Here is a 15,123-nt window from a genome sequence, read left to right on the forward strand (position 1 = left end):
AATAAAAGTAGCTTGACAAATTATTTGTGCCAGGTATTTAATTTTTCACCGCCAGTGGGAGGAAGGAGCTGCGAACCAAGGTCCAAAATACTTTTGCCCTCGAAACGAAAAAACCATTGTCGATAAAGGTGTTTATCAGTGTTTATTATGCCGCTTCAGCGCTTTGTAGTTCGTCGCATGATACGGTGTGCGAAATTGAATTATTATATTAATGCATAATTTGGCATAAGGAAATTGGAATTCTTTTAAATAAGAATAACAACTATCTGTAAAAAGAACCTACTAAAATGTCACGAAATTGTTGCACTTGTGAGAAGGAATCGTTTTACAAATGCCCTTTATGCAGGCAGCCTTAGTAAGTAGTTTTTGAGAGGTTAAGGATAATGTATATTTAGTGTTTGAATGTTTAGTTTGCAAAAAATTGTTTACTGTTATTAATTAATCTAATTTTAATCATGACTAACAAAATATTTCTGCTTTAGCTGTTCTATCGCCTGCTATAAAATACATAAGAACTCAAACTGTACATTATCAAATAATCTTCAAGATGAAAAAATTTCTGAGAAAAACAAATCTAAAGTTTATAAGTTCCCAACTGAAGATACAGTGCCAGTTGAAAAATTAGAAAGCTTAAAACATGACGAAGAATTAAGGAGTTACATTAAAGATCCATATGTCAGAGACATAATAAATGCAGTAATAAATGATTCAAATCCTACTGACTCCATAGCTAAAGCTATGTCGAACCATGAATTTATAAAAGTTGCTGATGCTTGTTTAAAAGTTGTTGAGCCACTTGATTAGAAACTATTTTTAAAGTGTAAGTAAATTAGATTAGTTATTGAAATAAAGCTAATTTCATATCATATATTTTAATTCCATCTATTAGAATTTATAAATTACTTGCTTTTATACAATTTAATTATAGTAATAATGTTTTCAGGTACTGTAGTCAGATCTGTGTCACATCTTTATCACACACTTTTTTCATCATTAGTATTTACTTACAACATACTGACTGATGTTTTCATTTCTGTATATTACTAGCAAATGTAAATACATCTTAAAACATTATTAAAATATATTATGCACAAGTCCACAAAAACTGCTAGAAATAAGAGAACAAATTTTTAAATAAAATTACCAAAAATTTGGTGGAAGCTGTCCTTTAGGTGATGGTATACACTTTTTGTTTAAAAATTGAGTTAAAAATTCTTTTAACCTTACTAATGGTCCACTGCCAATAGCACTATTATTTAACATTAATGAGTAGTACTGGTTAATAAGTAATGTTAAAAGTTTTGGGAATTGTTTTGGATATGCATTCCACAAAGCATTTCCAGTAACTTCTAACATATCAAATATCAATGTTGCACAAAGATCTGCATTATTGCTTGTAGGCTCTAAAAGTTTAGACCATAATTATTTTGATTACAATAGGAAAAGTCACATATTTTTTATAAGACTTACTGCAATTTAGTGTAGCTGCAAACCATCTCCAAGCATTTTGTAAACCAAAAGGATGAGGCTTTGTTTCATTTGCTCTTTGTTTGGTAACAGTAAGAGATCCATATAACCTCATCACTCCTGACATTCTTCTTAAGTACTTATCTTGATTTTCAATTGTCCCATCTTCAGCATATTTATAACCCAGTGCTTTGTAAAAATCTTCAGTGGATTGGTTACTTAATTGTGAAATGAAAACAGGTACTGTAAATGGGCAAGTTTTATGAAAATATGATAACAATAACTTTCCAAAATCTTCATGATCATTCCAAAGTGCTATGCTCACAGCAGCTATAGGAAACGCCATATCTGGTTTACTGGAAATTAGTGTTTCTCCTTGACTCTACAACACAGAAAAATTTTATCAAAATGCTTGTTTTAAAAATCTAATATTAACAATACTAACCACTAATTTTTTTGCCACCTCAGCTTTGCAAAACATAACTGCCTCTGGATAATGTTGAATACTTTTTGCTTTTTGATTAAGTAAATAATTTAATCTGTTATATTTGTCTTTCAAATGCAATGCATTAATTCCTGATATGGCATTTACTGGAATATTAATTAATTTCTGAAATTCAAATCTAATTTTTTTTGTTTCGGGAGATGTAGAAAAAGTCATATAGCTGGAGGTATAACTATCAAGAAATTGTAAACTATTGGCATAGAGCTGCAATGACTCCTTGTCTCCCCAGTCAGAAATATAGTCTGAAAGTATTTAAAATTATTGTCATAATACTACCTGCTTTCACAGCAAACAAAGAATTAGCTTTACCTTCTTCATCATTTGTAGGTAGTTCATTATTCTCTACAGGAACTTGCAAAGCAGAATTTTCTGTGTACTTAGCAGAGTCAACTTCAGTTTTTTCAGTTATTTCCAAAGGTTCTTCATTTTTTTCATCTTCTACTACACTCTCAGTATTTACTAGCTCTTCGTGAACTACATGAGGATATACTTGATTATCTTCACTAATATGAAAATTACTGACTTCTGTTTGTGGTGAGTTCCCAAATTCATTTTTTGCCTCTAAACTTTCTATATGCGATGCATTTTGCCAGTCTGTAATTCCCATTGCTTAATATTTTGATTTACAATAATATAATAATACAGTTTTGTGTAACTAATTAAAATTAGAGGCTAGAAACATTCAACTCTATACAAACCTAATTCTGACTTCAGTAAATTTAATATTTCATCACATTCCTGTACAATAGACATTGCAGTATGAAAATCTAAAAGCTCAATGTTTTCTATCTGCAAATGGAAAGTAACATTAAAATCAAATATCTTTTGTTTTACTTTAAAAATTAATATTTTATTATCACCTCTTTTTCAATAATTCTTTCCATCTGTGAGCATAATTCTTGATAAGCTAAATTTAAGACAGCAGAGCTTGCTGGGTTGCAGCTTTTTATAAGCAAATCAAATTCTGCACACTGCTCTTTGAATTTTCGGTCTAAGATTACAAGTTGACCTATCCATTTATTTTTTTCTACAATACTTTTCTTAAGTTCTTCTTCTTGTAATAATTTCATCTCTTGTTCTTTGGCTTCTTGAGCCTTTAGTTTTTGTTCATGCTGCTCACGAATCTCTTCTTGCTCTGCAATTTGTAGAAGTTTCTGTATTTTTTCTAGCTGTTCTGCGGTCTTTTTTTCTCTTTCATGGGCCATATTTAACTGACGGACTACCATATTTTCTCTAATTTCTTGATCCTTTTTTTCCATTTCTAATTTTCGTTTTTCTATAATTCTCTATTATATTAAAAATGAATACATATCAATCATAAGATCTTCTAATTCTAAAACATTAAATTAATAAGTCAAAAATAGTGTACATACCCTAACATTTTCTTCTCTTTGTATCTTGGCTTCCAAAATAATTTTTGGTAAAGAGAATGTAATACTACTATCCGGAGAAGCTCCTACTTTCAATGATACAAATGTATCTTTTGACTTATTAGAATTACAAGAGTTTTTCTCATTTTCGACATTTTCCGAACTTTTATTCTTAGCAAAAGAGTCAGAATTATTGACGTGTTTTGTAAATTCGGCCGATATCCGTGATGCCTTTCGCATAGCGGAAATTTTGACACTCGTAAAATCAGAGGTGACATCATTTACATCCACAATCTAGAAATGCAATATTGGCAGTTCTTTAATTCTAGCCTCAAACGAAATATTGAAGAAATACTCACAGGATATTGTTTTTCGTCGATAGAAAAGTGCGGCATTTTGAGAAATTATTACAACTGATGAAAACAATTAGAACTGAGGCCGTGTTCCGTTGTTAACTGCCAATACTGGCAGCAGAATCTCAGCGTTCCGATATAGGCTGCAGTTAACTATATATGGCAGTTAACTTAATGACATGACCTTAAAAATTAGAGTATCTATGTAGTTTTTTTTTTTAATTATTATGGGATTTCAACAAATTTCATGAAAATGCGTATAAATAATTTAAATATATAATACTTAAAGAAAAGAAAACTTGTAAAGTTTGCATAGCAAAACTTTGTCGTTCCTTCAGTCCAATCCTTTATTCTATATTTAATAAATCAACGTGTAAAGTATACAGTTTTACGAAAATAAAGGTAATAATCGTTACCGAATGCCGATATATTCGTCACTGGTTACACTTTGTCTGCGGTCTTTGGTTGTTATGAATATCCGAGGAGCCCGGTGATCATTAGAAGCGTCATTAGCAGTCTTTAGTTTGGATGCAGGTCACGCATATGGTCACAATGCAGTTTGGTCAATAGTAAGCTAATTATGCTGCTGCAAGAAATTCTTTTTTAAAACCAACAAGCCGCAGAGAAATGCAATTATTATAACCCATTCGTCACAATAATAACGATATACCTTTTCTTTAATTTTTGTCGCATTACATGATAACACGTACTATATACATGTAGACGATGTATACTGATGTATACGCAACTGATTGGTTGCTCCAAGTCACACATCACACACAGTCCAGGATCCAGGCCCCAGGCCCAGGCTTGGCATCTGTTCTTTTCGAAATTGAACTGTAATAATGAAAAATATTGTTCTTTTACTCTGAGTTACATCAACGCTGAACGCAGCATTGTAGTTAAAAAAATAACTCCGTAATTAGGCATCATTAATCTGTAGTTGTGTGCAGTATGTCAATTTAATGCTAATTCATAATATTCATTTATCCGTTTTAATAACATAGCATTACGTATATACATATTGAGTATACATATGTAATACAAAATGACCTAGACTTTCGTAGACTATGATATAATCTTTTTTATATTTCTTACTATTTAATTTGTGTTATACATATATAGGTGCCTTTTGTGAATTAAAAATACTTCTCCAACAGGTCTTATAAAGAAAATTAATATTTCTTACAGTTATGAATTATTATAAATTAAATAAAAGTATCTTATGTTCATATTTAAGTGATACACCTTGTATAATTTTCAATTACCTTAATATTTTACTCCATCGCATTTCTGAACATAACTTATTCTTAGCGACCGGCAACATGGCGATATAACCGCGATGACGCTGTGATTGGAAATAATTGGAAATATTCTGCATCTATTAGGTAAGTTAAATGTCAACTTGTTATTCAAATTTGGTATAATTGGAGATAACCATAAATTAATGTCCGATGTGTTTGTTAATAAGAAATTAGTGACTAATTTTAAAGTTGTATTGGCAGATATTCCAATGAATAATGTTTCCCTTTATTAGTACACAATGCTAACTGTATTTCAAATTTTACAACTTTAAGAGGATTTAAGGTTTATTAAGTTAATTGCTAATTACTAAGATAGGTGTATTCAAGTCAAAGGTTATCCTTGATTATGATAAATTATGTAGAGGTTATCTTTTTTAATTATTTAGGTTAGCTAAATCTGTATTTATGTACATTGATGCTTAATCAAACTGGAAGGATTAGTTATTGTATTAGTTAAGAATTGAAATAATTCTAAAATTATACATTTTTTTAGAAGAATCAAGTTAAAAATGGCGCAAAGATTTCCTGTGCCCAATGCTGGAAGCAATGGCCCACCACCTCAACGTTATCCTCCACCATCAGTGCCTCCAAATTTACGCCAATATTCTGGTCCAAATTTTCCAGTATGAACATCTTTAAATTTTAATTCTTTATAAAACAAAATAAATATATGTACAAGAATATTTTTATAGATGCAACAAAGATCTAGCTTTACCCCTCCACCACAAATGGGTAATGCAGGTCCAGGTGGTGGTGGAATAATGAGGCCAAATCAACCATACTCCAATTTGCGTCAAGGTCCTATGCCAACTCCTCCTGGAGGAAAAAGAAATACTGATCAACGTATACCAGTCTCTCAGCAAAAACCGTAAGGGATTTATTATGTGATACTTCTCCTTTTCTTTTTTTTAATCATTAATTTTTTTTATTTAAGTTAAAAAATTATTGTTTTATAAGTTTGTTATTTTTTTTTATACATTTTTTCCTTATCTAAATAAAAAAAATAATTTAGAGTACAAGTTGAGTAGTTGAAACTCTAACAAAAATTTGTAATTTACTTTAAAGACTATGTGTTCATCACTACTAATATATTTGTCAGGTACACTTCATTACAATCAGATCGTTTGGAAATTAATTTTGATTTTTACATCTGTGGTTTTCACAAAAACTTATTTAGGTATTTTTGGAACAGTGATTTTTCACATTCCACCTCTAAGAAGAAGAAGAAACTGGCAGACAAAATATTACCGCAAAAAGTGCGAGATTTAGTACCAGAATCTCAAGCTTATATGGATTTATTAGCTTTTGAAAGGAAGCTCGACGCGACGATTATGCGCAAACGTCTTGACATTCAAGAGGCTTTGAAACGTCCAATGAAGCAAAAGAGAAAGCTTCGTATCTTTATCTCCAATACATTTTATCCTACAAAGGAGGCAGGTGAAGGAGAAGAGGGTTCTGTGGCATCTTGGGAGTTAAGAGTAGAAGGAAGACTTTTGGATGAGTCCAAAATTGATCCTAATAAGGTACTTTTGTTTTGTTTGTAAGTCTTAAAACAATTTGTGCAATGTAATTCAGTTATATGCTTTTCAGGTTAAACGAAAGTTTTCTTCATTTTTCAAAAGTTTAATCATAGAGCTGGATAAAGGTTTATATGGGCCAGATAATCATTTGGTTGAATGGCATCGTACGCTAACAACGCAAGAAACTGATGGTTTCCAAGTTAAACGGCCAGGTGATAGAAACGTGCGTTGTACGATCCTTTTACTTTTGGACTATCAACCTTTACAGGTAATAATTTTTTAATTTTAATTAACTTTGACCTACACCAAACATATAATAATTATAGCTTAAACTATTAAAATTTTAGTTTAAATTAGATGCAAGATTAGCACGACTACTAGGAGTACACACACAAACACGTCCTGTTATTATATCTGCTCTATGGCAATATATTAAGACACACAAACTGCAAGATAGCCACGAAAGAGAATTTATAAATTGTGATAAATATTTAGAACAAATATTTGCTTGTCCGCGAATGAAATTTGCAGAAATACCGCAGCGTTTAAATCCACTGCTTCATGCGCCAGACCCTATTGTAATAAATCACGTTATAAGCGTGGAAGGTAAGTGAACAGAAATTAATAATTTCATTACCAATTTTCCCATAGGTGATTGCTTCAACATATTGTTTATTTTTTGAATATTTTTGTTTTTACATTTTTTATTACGTTGGTTTCTTTTACACTTTGCAATAGGTACAGAGACTAAGCAAACGGCGTGTTATGATATTGAAGTAGAAGTTGATGATACGCTAAAAACACAAATGAATAATTTCTTGTTATCGACTGCAAGCCAACAAGAGATTCAGAGTAATGATAATAAGATTCATGAAACAGTAGAAACGATTAACCAGCTTAAGACTAACCGAGAATTCTTCTTAAGTTTTGCAAAAGACCCACAGCAGTTTATTAACAAATGGATCATATCACAAACTAGAGACTTAAAAACTATGACGGACGTCGTTGGAAATCCCGAAGAAGAGCGCAGAGCTGAATTTTATTATCAGCCCTGGGCGCAAGAAGCGGTTTGTCGTTACTTTTATACAAAGGTACAGCAGAAACGTGCTGAATTGGAGCAAGCGCTCGGAATCCGGAATTCTTAAATCATTCGATCGGTCAATAGATCGATTAATGGATAGAATAATTAATCGGTTTATTTAAGAAATCGTATAACCTTATTACTGCAGTACGAATGACATTTGCGGTTCTACTGGATAATTCATATATTGACTGTACGCTTCACAGCGCTTTTCTAATTCATAAACGTGTAAAAAATTTATACCAATATTTACTCAGTGCTCAACAAAGCGCTTTTAGAATGTATTTTAAGAATGAAGTTGAATGCAGCATTATAATAGTAATCTATCAACTATATATTTAATATTTCCAACCAAGTTTACGTTCGATGCATACTTCCTCGAAGATGAATTTTTGTGGCAACTATTGTGCGATTTTTTTGTATATTGTAAAAAGTAAAAGGAAATACTGCTAATGGATAGTCAGTTTTTTTTTAATGTTTCTCTCCTAATCGTTAATATATTCACATTTAAATTAAACTTCTATAAAGAGAGTACGCTATATATATATATATATATATATATATGCAGCTGATATGTTCTGTAAGAAATCTTTCACCCGTTGTATCCAGTTGTTTTACATTTATACTTTGACAACTATCTTCATTTAAAAAAAAAATAAATATTGAAAGGATATTGAAAAAGCTCACTTTCCTTTGATTCCAAGTAAACTGCATACCATTGGCTGAGTAATTTTCTTCACCTACCTCTACTTCAATCGATGTTGGTATCATTTATCACAAACGAATTTTATGTATAGTAATGATACTAATATTAATATAAAAATAAAACATTCACGACATCAACTATTTGCATATATCAGCGTATACTAACCATCATCAAATGTCTTACCCTTCATCCTTTCAAAAGACTTTTAGTTAGTTACTTGTACAATTGCTAAATCTGTGAAATAAGTTCATTTAGAGAATCAAATTTTTCGTTGATTCTCCATAAACAAAAATATATGCAGCGTGTACTCATAAAAACAGTTTGCGTTGTTGATTAAAAATTTAATACGTTGTATCTAACTGTTAAGCTTATCTCTTGCTCAGTCTCAAGTGATTATTAATTTTTTAGGAACTTGTAAGTTTTTTACCAAAGAGAGGAGGAACGGGGGCGAGTGCGCGTGCACTTGCACGTACCGTTCGCGCCCGATCTGCCATTGGGTACGGCTGCACTTCGGGAGCACATGTCCAGGCAAGTGCGCGTGCACTAGGGTCAGACAGCGTGAGATTTCGGTGCAAGCGTCACCTCTTCACCACCCATAGGTATATGCCGAGTACACCTGCACTCGGCTAATGCGTCCCTTCTCCCTTTTCTTTCGTTCCCTCGTTTCACTTCACTATGCTTTGCACCAGCCCAACCACCGGGACTGCATCAAATCGCCACTGCAACTATCAATGTCAAGCTCTTCATTGTTTTTGTCATTGTTAAACATTTCTCGAGCTGTATTACTTTTCGTATAATCCTTTTGTCTTTTACCATTTAACCGCCAGGCCAACGATCATCATTTATTAGATATTTTCTGTTCTTCGGTATCGCTTATACGAGATTCCTAATTAATCTGGGACCTCTCACCTATTTGATTAATTTAATTATAGAAAGTGCATATAAAAGCATGTGTATAACTCTGAGGTGCTATAATGCTTTTGAAAATTATATGTGTATTGATTTTAGCTCTATCTTTAGTCAAGCAAAATGTAATAGAATGTTTGTAAAATTTGTCGATTAAAAGTTTAGCTTTGGTGTCGCGTGTACGAGGAAAAGATCGATTCATACAAATTCATATAGATTGGAAGAAGTCAATTTAACAATTCTAAATAACCGAATAATTGGAATAACGCTTATCGTGGTGTTTTAATGATTTAAAAAATTAATTTCCCTTCAAATTTTTTATTCAATGATTTACAAGTATAAGATATTGATAATTTGTTGAAGAATACATTTCATAGACAATCGACGAGCATGTTCCTTGGGTGGGGAATGTAAATGGCAGGAAAATCGAAGGTACGAGTGCACGTGCACCTAACTGAAATCATTCAAACTCAGTGGACTAGACAGTTTTCAATAAAGATCTATCGATTCCTCGTTACACTTTCCTACAATATTAATACATATCCAGCGTAATGTTTTTTATTGTAAAATTACACCAAATTATTATCAATTCTATTATAAAAATTCTATACAAGAACTTTTGGACTTTCCCATTCAACTCTTACACGACTAATCGATTAATTAGTTAATAATGACACTGTTGATTGCTTTCCTACCTAGTTTATCAATTTTGCGATGATTAGGATTCGCCAAGTACACGTGCACTCGGATAGCTCGAGAGCACCTCGATCAAAGATCTCATTTTGCAGATAATTTCCTAAATGTCCTCCTTGTTGATCAATAACACGCGAAAACTATAAGCAATACACCAGTATATCAAACTTTCTTAGAAAGCGAAGCTTATTATTTTTACTCGAGATTAAATAAACGAAAAGGAAACGAGGCCCAGCGAAGGCGCTGAACACAGAATATAATACTGAATGGAATATGACACGAGTGGCATTTACAAAAGCTAGTCGATTAAACTTTAAGCTCGATTAATTAGACGTAAATGCGAAGCTCTCGTTTATCTTTTCAAGCACGTTTAATGGAATCGCGATAATCGAGATAAGGATCAGAGCATGGGTGTTGGAGAGAGAGAGAGAGAGAGAGAGAGGGACTGTTTGAAAGTTTGGCAAAATGAATAATTTCTGGTATATCGAACGAAAGTGGGGGGTGGCATGGAGGGATGAAGTAGGAAAGGAAAGTGGAATAAAAATCGCATGTAAAGAACGAAAAGGAGAGAGTAAAGAGGATAGGGTAGAATAAAGAGAGCGAAGTAGAATCAGTAGAGCAGATTGAAGTGGAGTAGATCCTGAGGGTTTGGCAGTGCCCCCTGCGTATAAAAGCTGCAAGTAGAGACCCGATCGTTTCAGTCTTTCGAAAACTGTACTGTAGGCGAGGACTCCGCTAGTTCCTGTTTAACGCGTCCATTCCTCATTCCGTTTCCTCCCTTTCTCTCAATGCCACCCACTAAAATCCATATAGAATAATGCTAACTATCAACACCGTTCCATTTGTTCGCCATTATATGCCTCATTTTTTTATTTTCCTCCATGAAGTTTCATTCATCGCCTAATACGAATCTTGTCATTTTCACCATCCTGCGCGATATTTTCCAAATCACGGCCGATTTTTCCTTTTCATCTATTCCATCAATTATCAAACTTCCCTTCCTCCTTCGTTGTTCGTCAGCTTGGATACCTGCAGCGCTCATCGCAGTGAACTGCCAATTCGTCAAGTTCCGTGAAAATCATTCGCAAATAAAATGTTTGAGTACGTTTTATGTTGGTGGAGTTTGGTGTCTACCATAATTTTCACCTTTATTATATACATGGCATATTTCTACAAGATTAATTGGATCAAAGTAAGTTAGTCGCGATAGAACGAGAGATTTCGAATCTCCCACCATTTCTCTGCTCTGCTCTGTCAATGAAACCGATCACTCTCCATTTTTCTTTCAAAGAATCTCTCTTTAATTGTCTTAATCTGCACAATTTGAGCCTGGAAGAATATTTCCGAGTAATTGCCTTATCGTGATGTTATACAAAGTAAACTTTGACGGTAAAACGATATAGTTTTTTGTGTTACGGAGAACTAACGATGATTCATAATTTCCCAGAAAAATGATAAGAGGTAACGAACATTAGGTTATTCTATCGAATGGAAATTTTCGTTTAGAATCGATATATGCACAATACAGGGTGGGGCGTAAGTCTGGAAACAAGTAAATTTCTCAAAAACTGTATTGCGGAATAAAATGTTGTGTACGTCATATTATGGCTTTTAAAGATGCATTTCTAGGTTAAATATTTTTGACCTTCAGTGGCTTCGTAAAGGTTGAATGAAGGTTATCTTACATTTTTGAAATGGAATGGTGTATATTTTGTTAGAGACGCTAATTCTTATAGTTAATCTCAAGACTTTTCCAAAGCACTATTTCATTGCCAAATTCCTTCACAATTATCGAAGTTATGTGCTTGTGAAGTTACACCTGCCTGCATTGGCGTAAACCAGGATGCACCACGTGGAGGTTGCAGGGACAAACTCTGCAATCCTATCTTTGTACGTGTGTATGTACGCGCGCGCGCGCGCGCATGTATTTGTTTAAAGAAACAAATTTTGAAGTTATTTTTCATTCATAATTTGACACTGACTTAAACATTCGTAAAAATTGTTTATTTCATTATTTAACCTAGTTTTTAGTTTTCATATTTCTTCCATTTATTCATTGACACGAGGCTTATCTGATTATTCTAATCTGCAAAGTGGTACCAGCCCTGAAGTTTAAAGTTATTAATATGTTCAATTACTATGTTCATAGAGCATTTGTAAAAATATCATTCAACTACCACTACTAGTGCATGTTAAATTATTCAAGCACGCAGTATACACACGTCTATTCATATAAACGCACTGCAATACAAAGTTCATCCGTGCAACCTCTACGTGGTGCATCCTCGTAGGGTTTACGCATAATGCAATCGCGATTATAATGTTTTAGGTACATGACTTAAACAATTGCTAGCGAAAATTTATACTCTAGTAGTGTTTTGAAAAGGTTGTAAAATCATCTGTAAAAATATATACTAAAAGACATCTATTTTTTTTTCAAACATTTGAGATGGCCATCACCTACAGTCTTCATGGATCTATATATATATATATTACATTTTGTTGCAATGCACAGTTTTACAGATATTTTCCTGTATCCAGTCCTATCCTCTCACCCTGCATGTACAATACATACATGACGATATGGACAATCAACTCAAGTACAATGGTAATAATAATAAAGATGATCGTGCATTTGTTACTTTCCTCAGGATCTGAGTGATTTCAAGAAAATAAAGAAGGGATCTATATTGGCACATAGAAAATGCAGAAAATTAGGAAATTTTCCCCCGGTTTATCCGAACGGTTGGTTCGGATTGATCGAGAGCGACCAAGTGAAGAAGGGAGAGGTGAAGCACGTGACAGCTTTAGGAGAGAATTTTGCAGTTTTCAGGTACATGTTTGCAACCAACAAAAGAGATATTCGAAAAATAAGTAGAAAATTAGGAAAAATAACAAAACAAAAAATGTTAAATTTGTCATAGAACCGAGGAAGGAGTCGTTCATATTCTGGACGCGTACTGTCCACATTTGGGTGCCAATATGGCAGAAGGTGGAAGGGTCGTAGGAAATTGTTTGGAGTGTCCATTCCATAGCTGGAGGTTTCGGGGAGAGGATGGCCAATGCGACAGTATTATTTATTCAGAGAAAGGTAACATGAAGAGGCTGGAAATTTCCCCGGCCCTCCGGACACAAAGCTTTCGTACAAAATCGACAACTAGTGAAAATCTAAATTAACGTCCATTTGACCCTTAGACTTATCTTCGCCTCTTTACTCATCAAGATATACATACACGTGTAACAATTATAAAATTGTTTTCAGTTCCTTCGATCGCCAAAACAAAGAAATGGCAGAGCTGCGAGGTGAACGGTTTCGTGTTTGTTTGGTACCATATCGAAAACGAGGAAGCAGATTGGCAACCAAAACAAAACTCGAAAATATCAAGCGGCATCTGGCGTTATCACGGTCGTAACGAATTTTTTATTCAGTGTCATATACAGGTAAACGAATATTTCATTTAACAAGAGAAATAACGAATTAATTCTAATCGATCTCAATGAATTTCTAGGAAATACCGGAAAACGGAGCTGACGTGGCTCACCTGAACGTGGTGCACGGCCCCTCCATGTTCTTGCACGAGAAGCTCCCTTGGCTGGCTCGGCATTATTGGACGAACGCTTGCTGGTCCAACACGCAATCTTTCTCGAATAATGCGACGAAGGAGATGAATGGTACCAGTGAGCCTGCGAGTAATCGTGATGAGAGCGATGATCAGGAATGCAAAACTGAAAAGCACAAAGCTTTCATCAGGATACGTCACAGCATGGTGTTTTTTCGATACTTCACGATGCTCAGTATGGATGTGGCCGTTGAACAAATTGGGCCCGGCTACGTGGAGCTATATCTGGACACTGCTTTTGGTCCCATGCTAATTTTACAAACGGTCACCCCTGTGAAACCACTGCTGCAGCGCGTCATTCACAAAATATACGCTCCACCACTCATAGCTCCTTACGCTAGCATAGTTTTCCTAGCCGAATGTATAATGTTCGAGAGGGACGTTGCCATCTGGAATCAAAAGAGATTCGAGAAGAAACCAATTCTGGTTAGCGAGGATCGTAATATTGCTGCTTATCGCAGATGGTACTCGCAATTTTATTCCACCAACAGCCTCGATTACAATATGGCCATGCAAACGCTCCAGTGGTAGAAATTCAAATTCAGGATCGGTCCCAGTCGATCCGATTCAACTTTCAGCTCACTTAGCGTAGCGTAACTTGTTTACACGTAAATCTAAGCATTATTGTAGTCTAAATCAAAGCTGATAATAGTTATTGGCTCTGACAAATGGAACCAAGCACAGCTGTGATGTAAAAGGACTTTCTTGCACTTGGTTCGATCTAGCTTTATCTTCCCTATTCAAGCGTAACACATTTGTTATTTGCATCGTTTAATTGTATACGATTCTACGTACCTGCTCCTGATGTATAACATTAGATATGGATTTTTACTTTTATCTTAGCACATATAAGAGCACCATGAACATCGTTGTTTTTCTATTGACATTATACAAACGTCATTTATTTGCTTTCTTATTTTTTTACTTTATATATAAAAGCATTGAAATAATAATATTAGGAAAAAAAGTTTCTGGTAACGAAATCGTACTTTGCATATCCGTATTTAAGACCGTTTCGTAGGTTTGTAGAATAAGGTTAATGTCGCAGCATTAAGCTACCAAGGTGATTCTAAACCTATGTTTCCTCACTGAGTCGATATTTTCAGTCAACTTTGTCAATCAACTTTTTACATACAATCATCACCATTTCTAAAGTAGCAATCGACCTAGTCAATCGAAAATGTTAACTCAGCGAGGAATCAGTTTTAATGAAAAAGACTCTTCAATCACGTTTAATCATTCTTTGCTTGAACAATCAAGGAATGTTTTAAAGGATCGTGCCATGTTTTGGAAAATTTCGCAGCGAGTCCTTTCAGAAATAACTAGCCTCGCAAATAATAGAAAAACAAATCCTTTCACAGGGTGCGTTGCGTTTTTTATACACTGATCATGAGCATCGACCAAATTTATAAGTATCATTAGCAGCGTTACTTACTTCTCACCAGTGTAAATATTTTTAATAGAATGTGCATTATCGATTCTCTCTATGATAAAATAAAATGATTAACAGGGGTACTGTTCTTAAACTGGGATTTTTTTAGACATACAAATAGCATCGACTACGTTGACTTATTTTATTTCAATTTGAAAAATGTATA

General features: G+C 33.8%; 4 protein-coding genes across 10 annotated transcripts; 3 read left to right on the forward strand and 1 right to left on the reverse strand.

Annotated features, from left to right (window-relative positions):
• Positions 1 to 75: 75 nt before the first annotated feature.
• LOC136783011 (zinc finger HIT domain-containing protein 3-like) lies at positions 76 to 1,083 on the forward strand. Its single transcript, XM_066742802.1, has 3 exons — positions 76 to 355; positions 483 to 820; positions 944 to 1,083. Exons 1-2 carry the CDS (start codon positions 288 to 290, stop codon positions 802 to 804), a joined length of 390 nt encoding a protein of 129 aa, XP_066598899.1. The 5' UTR covers positions 76 to 287; the 3' UTR covers positions 805 to 820; positions 944 to 1,083.
• A 46-nt stretch (positions 1,084 to 1,129) lies between these two features.
• LOC136783009 (mRNA export factor GLE1-like) lies at positions 1,130 to 4,850 on the reverse strand. 6 transcript variants are annotated; one of them, XM_066742796.1, is made up of 11 exons: positions 4,366 to 4,845; positions 4,112 to 4,281; positions 3,979 to 4,047; positions 3,702 to 3,879; positions 3,346 to 3,636; positions 2,833 to 3,258; positions 2,671 to 2,761; positions 2,282 to 2,581; positions 1,913 to 2,214; positions 1,471 to 1,849; positions 1,130 to 1,403 (listed from the first exon to the last, which is right to left on the reverse strand). In XM_066742796.1, the coding sequence occupies exons 4-11, from the start codon at positions 3,735 to 3,737 to the stop codon at positions 1,141 to 1,143; spliced, it is 2,088 nt and encodes a 695-aa protein (XP_066598893.1). In that variant the 5' UTR covers positions 3,738 to 3,879; positions 3,979 to 4,047; positions 4,112 to 4,281; positions 4,366 to 4,845; the 3' UTR covers positions 1,130 to 1,140. The 6 variants fall into 6 exon arrangements, with proteins under 6 accessions (XP_066598893.1, XP_066598892.1, XP_066598890.1 ...); XM_066742795.1 differs by lacking the exon at positions 3,979 to 4,047 and having other exon boundaries at positions 4,112 to 4,278; XM_066742793.1 differs by lacking the exon at positions 3,979 to 4,047.
• A 159-nt stretch (positions 4,851 to 5,009) lies between these two features.
• Positions 5,010 to 8,057, forward strand: LOC136783010 (brahma-associated protein of 60 kDa-like). 2 transcript variants are annotated; one of them, XM_066742800.1, is made up of 7 exons: positions 5,010 to 5,083; positions 5,493 to 5,622; positions 5,692 to 5,867; positions 6,177 to 6,522; positions 6,590 to 6,787; positions 6,867 to 7,125; positions 7,258 to 8,057. In XM_066742800.1, the coding sequence occupies exons 2-7, from the start codon at positions 5,509 to 5,511 to the stop codon at positions 7,662 to 7,664; spliced, it is 1,500 nt and encodes a 499-aa protein (XP_066598897.1). In that variant the 5' UTR covers positions 5,010 to 5,083; positions 5,493 to 5,508; the 3' UTR covers positions 7,665 to 8,057. The 2 variants fall into 2 exon arrangements, with proteins under 2 accessions (XP_066598897.1, XP_066598898.1); XM_066742801.1 differs by having other exon boundaries at positions 6,192 to 6,522.
• A 2,425-nt stretch (positions 8,058 to 10,482) lies between these two features.
• On the forward strand, positions 10,483 to 15,086 carry LOC136783006 (cholesterol 7-desaturase nvd-like). Its single transcript, XM_066742788.1, has 5 exons — positions 10,483 to 11,097; positions 12,557 to 12,738; positions 12,830 to 12,996; positions 13,168 to 13,346; positions 13,415 to 15,086. The coding sequence occupies exons 1-5, from the start codon at positions 10,999 to 11,001 to the stop codon at positions 14,054 to 14,056; spliced, it is 1,269 nt and encodes a 422-aa protein (XP_066598885.1). The 5' UTR covers positions 10,483 to 10,998; the 3' UTR covers positions 14,057 to 15,086.
• The last annotated feature ends 37 nt before the right edge of the window (positions 15,087 to 15,123 follow it).

The sequence above is a fragment of the Prorops nasuta genome, unplaced genomic scaffold, assembly GCF_024137725.1.
Source record: "Prorops nasuta isolate Cenicafe-Biocafe unplaced genomic scaffold, Cenicafe_Pnas_1.2 PNAS00031, whole genome shotgun sequence".
In the NCBI taxonomy this organism is placed as follows: domain Eukaryota; kingdom Metazoa; phylum Arthropoda; class Insecta; order Hymenoptera; family Bethylidae; genus Prorops; species Prorops nasuta.

What these genes read in the sequence shown, in the direction of transcription:
- LOC136783011 (XM_066742802.1), top strand. Translation starts at nt 288, where the DNA reads ATGTCACGAAATTGTTGCACTTGTGAGAAGGAATCGTTTTACAAATGC. An exon ending in CCTTTATGCAGGCAGCCTTA is followed by an intron (nt 356 to 482) that starts GTAAGTAGTTTT and finishes TTTCTGCTTTAG; the next exon opens with CTGTTCTATCGCCTGCTATA.
- LOC136783009 (XM_066742795.1), bottom strand. Translation starts at nt 3,737, where the DNA reads ATGCCGCACTTTTCTATCGACGAAAAACAATATCCT. An exon ending in TCGACGAAAAACAATATCCT is followed by an intron (nt 3,637 to 3,701) that starts GTGAGTATTTCT and finishes TTGCATTTCTAG; the next exon opens with ATTGTGGATGTAAATGATGT. An exon ending in AGGTGGCAAAAAAATTAGTG is followed by an intron (nt 1,850 to 1,912) that starts GTTAGTATTGTT and finishes TCTGTGTTGTAG; the next exon opens with AGTCAAGGAGAAACACTAAT.
- LOC136783010 (XM_066742800.1), top strand. Translation starts at nt 5,509, where the DNA reads ATGGCGCAAAGATTTCCTGTGCCCAATGCTGGAAGCAATGGCCCACCA. An exon ending in ATTCTGGTCCAAATTTTCCA is followed by an intron (nt 5,623 to 5,691) that starts GTATGAACATCT and finishes ATATTTTTATAG; the next exon opens with ATGCAACAAAGATCTAGCTT. An exon ending in CCAGTCTCTCAGCAAAAACC is followed by an intron (nt 5,868 to 6,176) that starts GTAAGGGATTTA and finishes AAACTTATTTAG; the next exon opens with GTATTTTTGGAACAGTGATT.
- LOC136783006 (XM_066742788.1), top strand. Translation starts at nt 10,999, where the DNA reads ATGTTTGAGTACGTTTTATGTTGGTGGAGTTTGGTGTCTACCATAATT. An exon ending in GAGAATTTTGCAGTTTTCAG is followed by an intron (nt 12,739 to 12,829) that starts GTACATGTTTGC and finishes AATTTGTCATAG; the next exon opens with AACCGAGGAAGGAGTCGTTC. An exon ending in TTATTCAGTGTCATATACAG is followed by an intron (nt 13,347 to 13,414) that starts GTAAACGAATAT and finishes ATGAATTTCTAG; the next exon opens with GAAATACCGGAAAACGGAGC.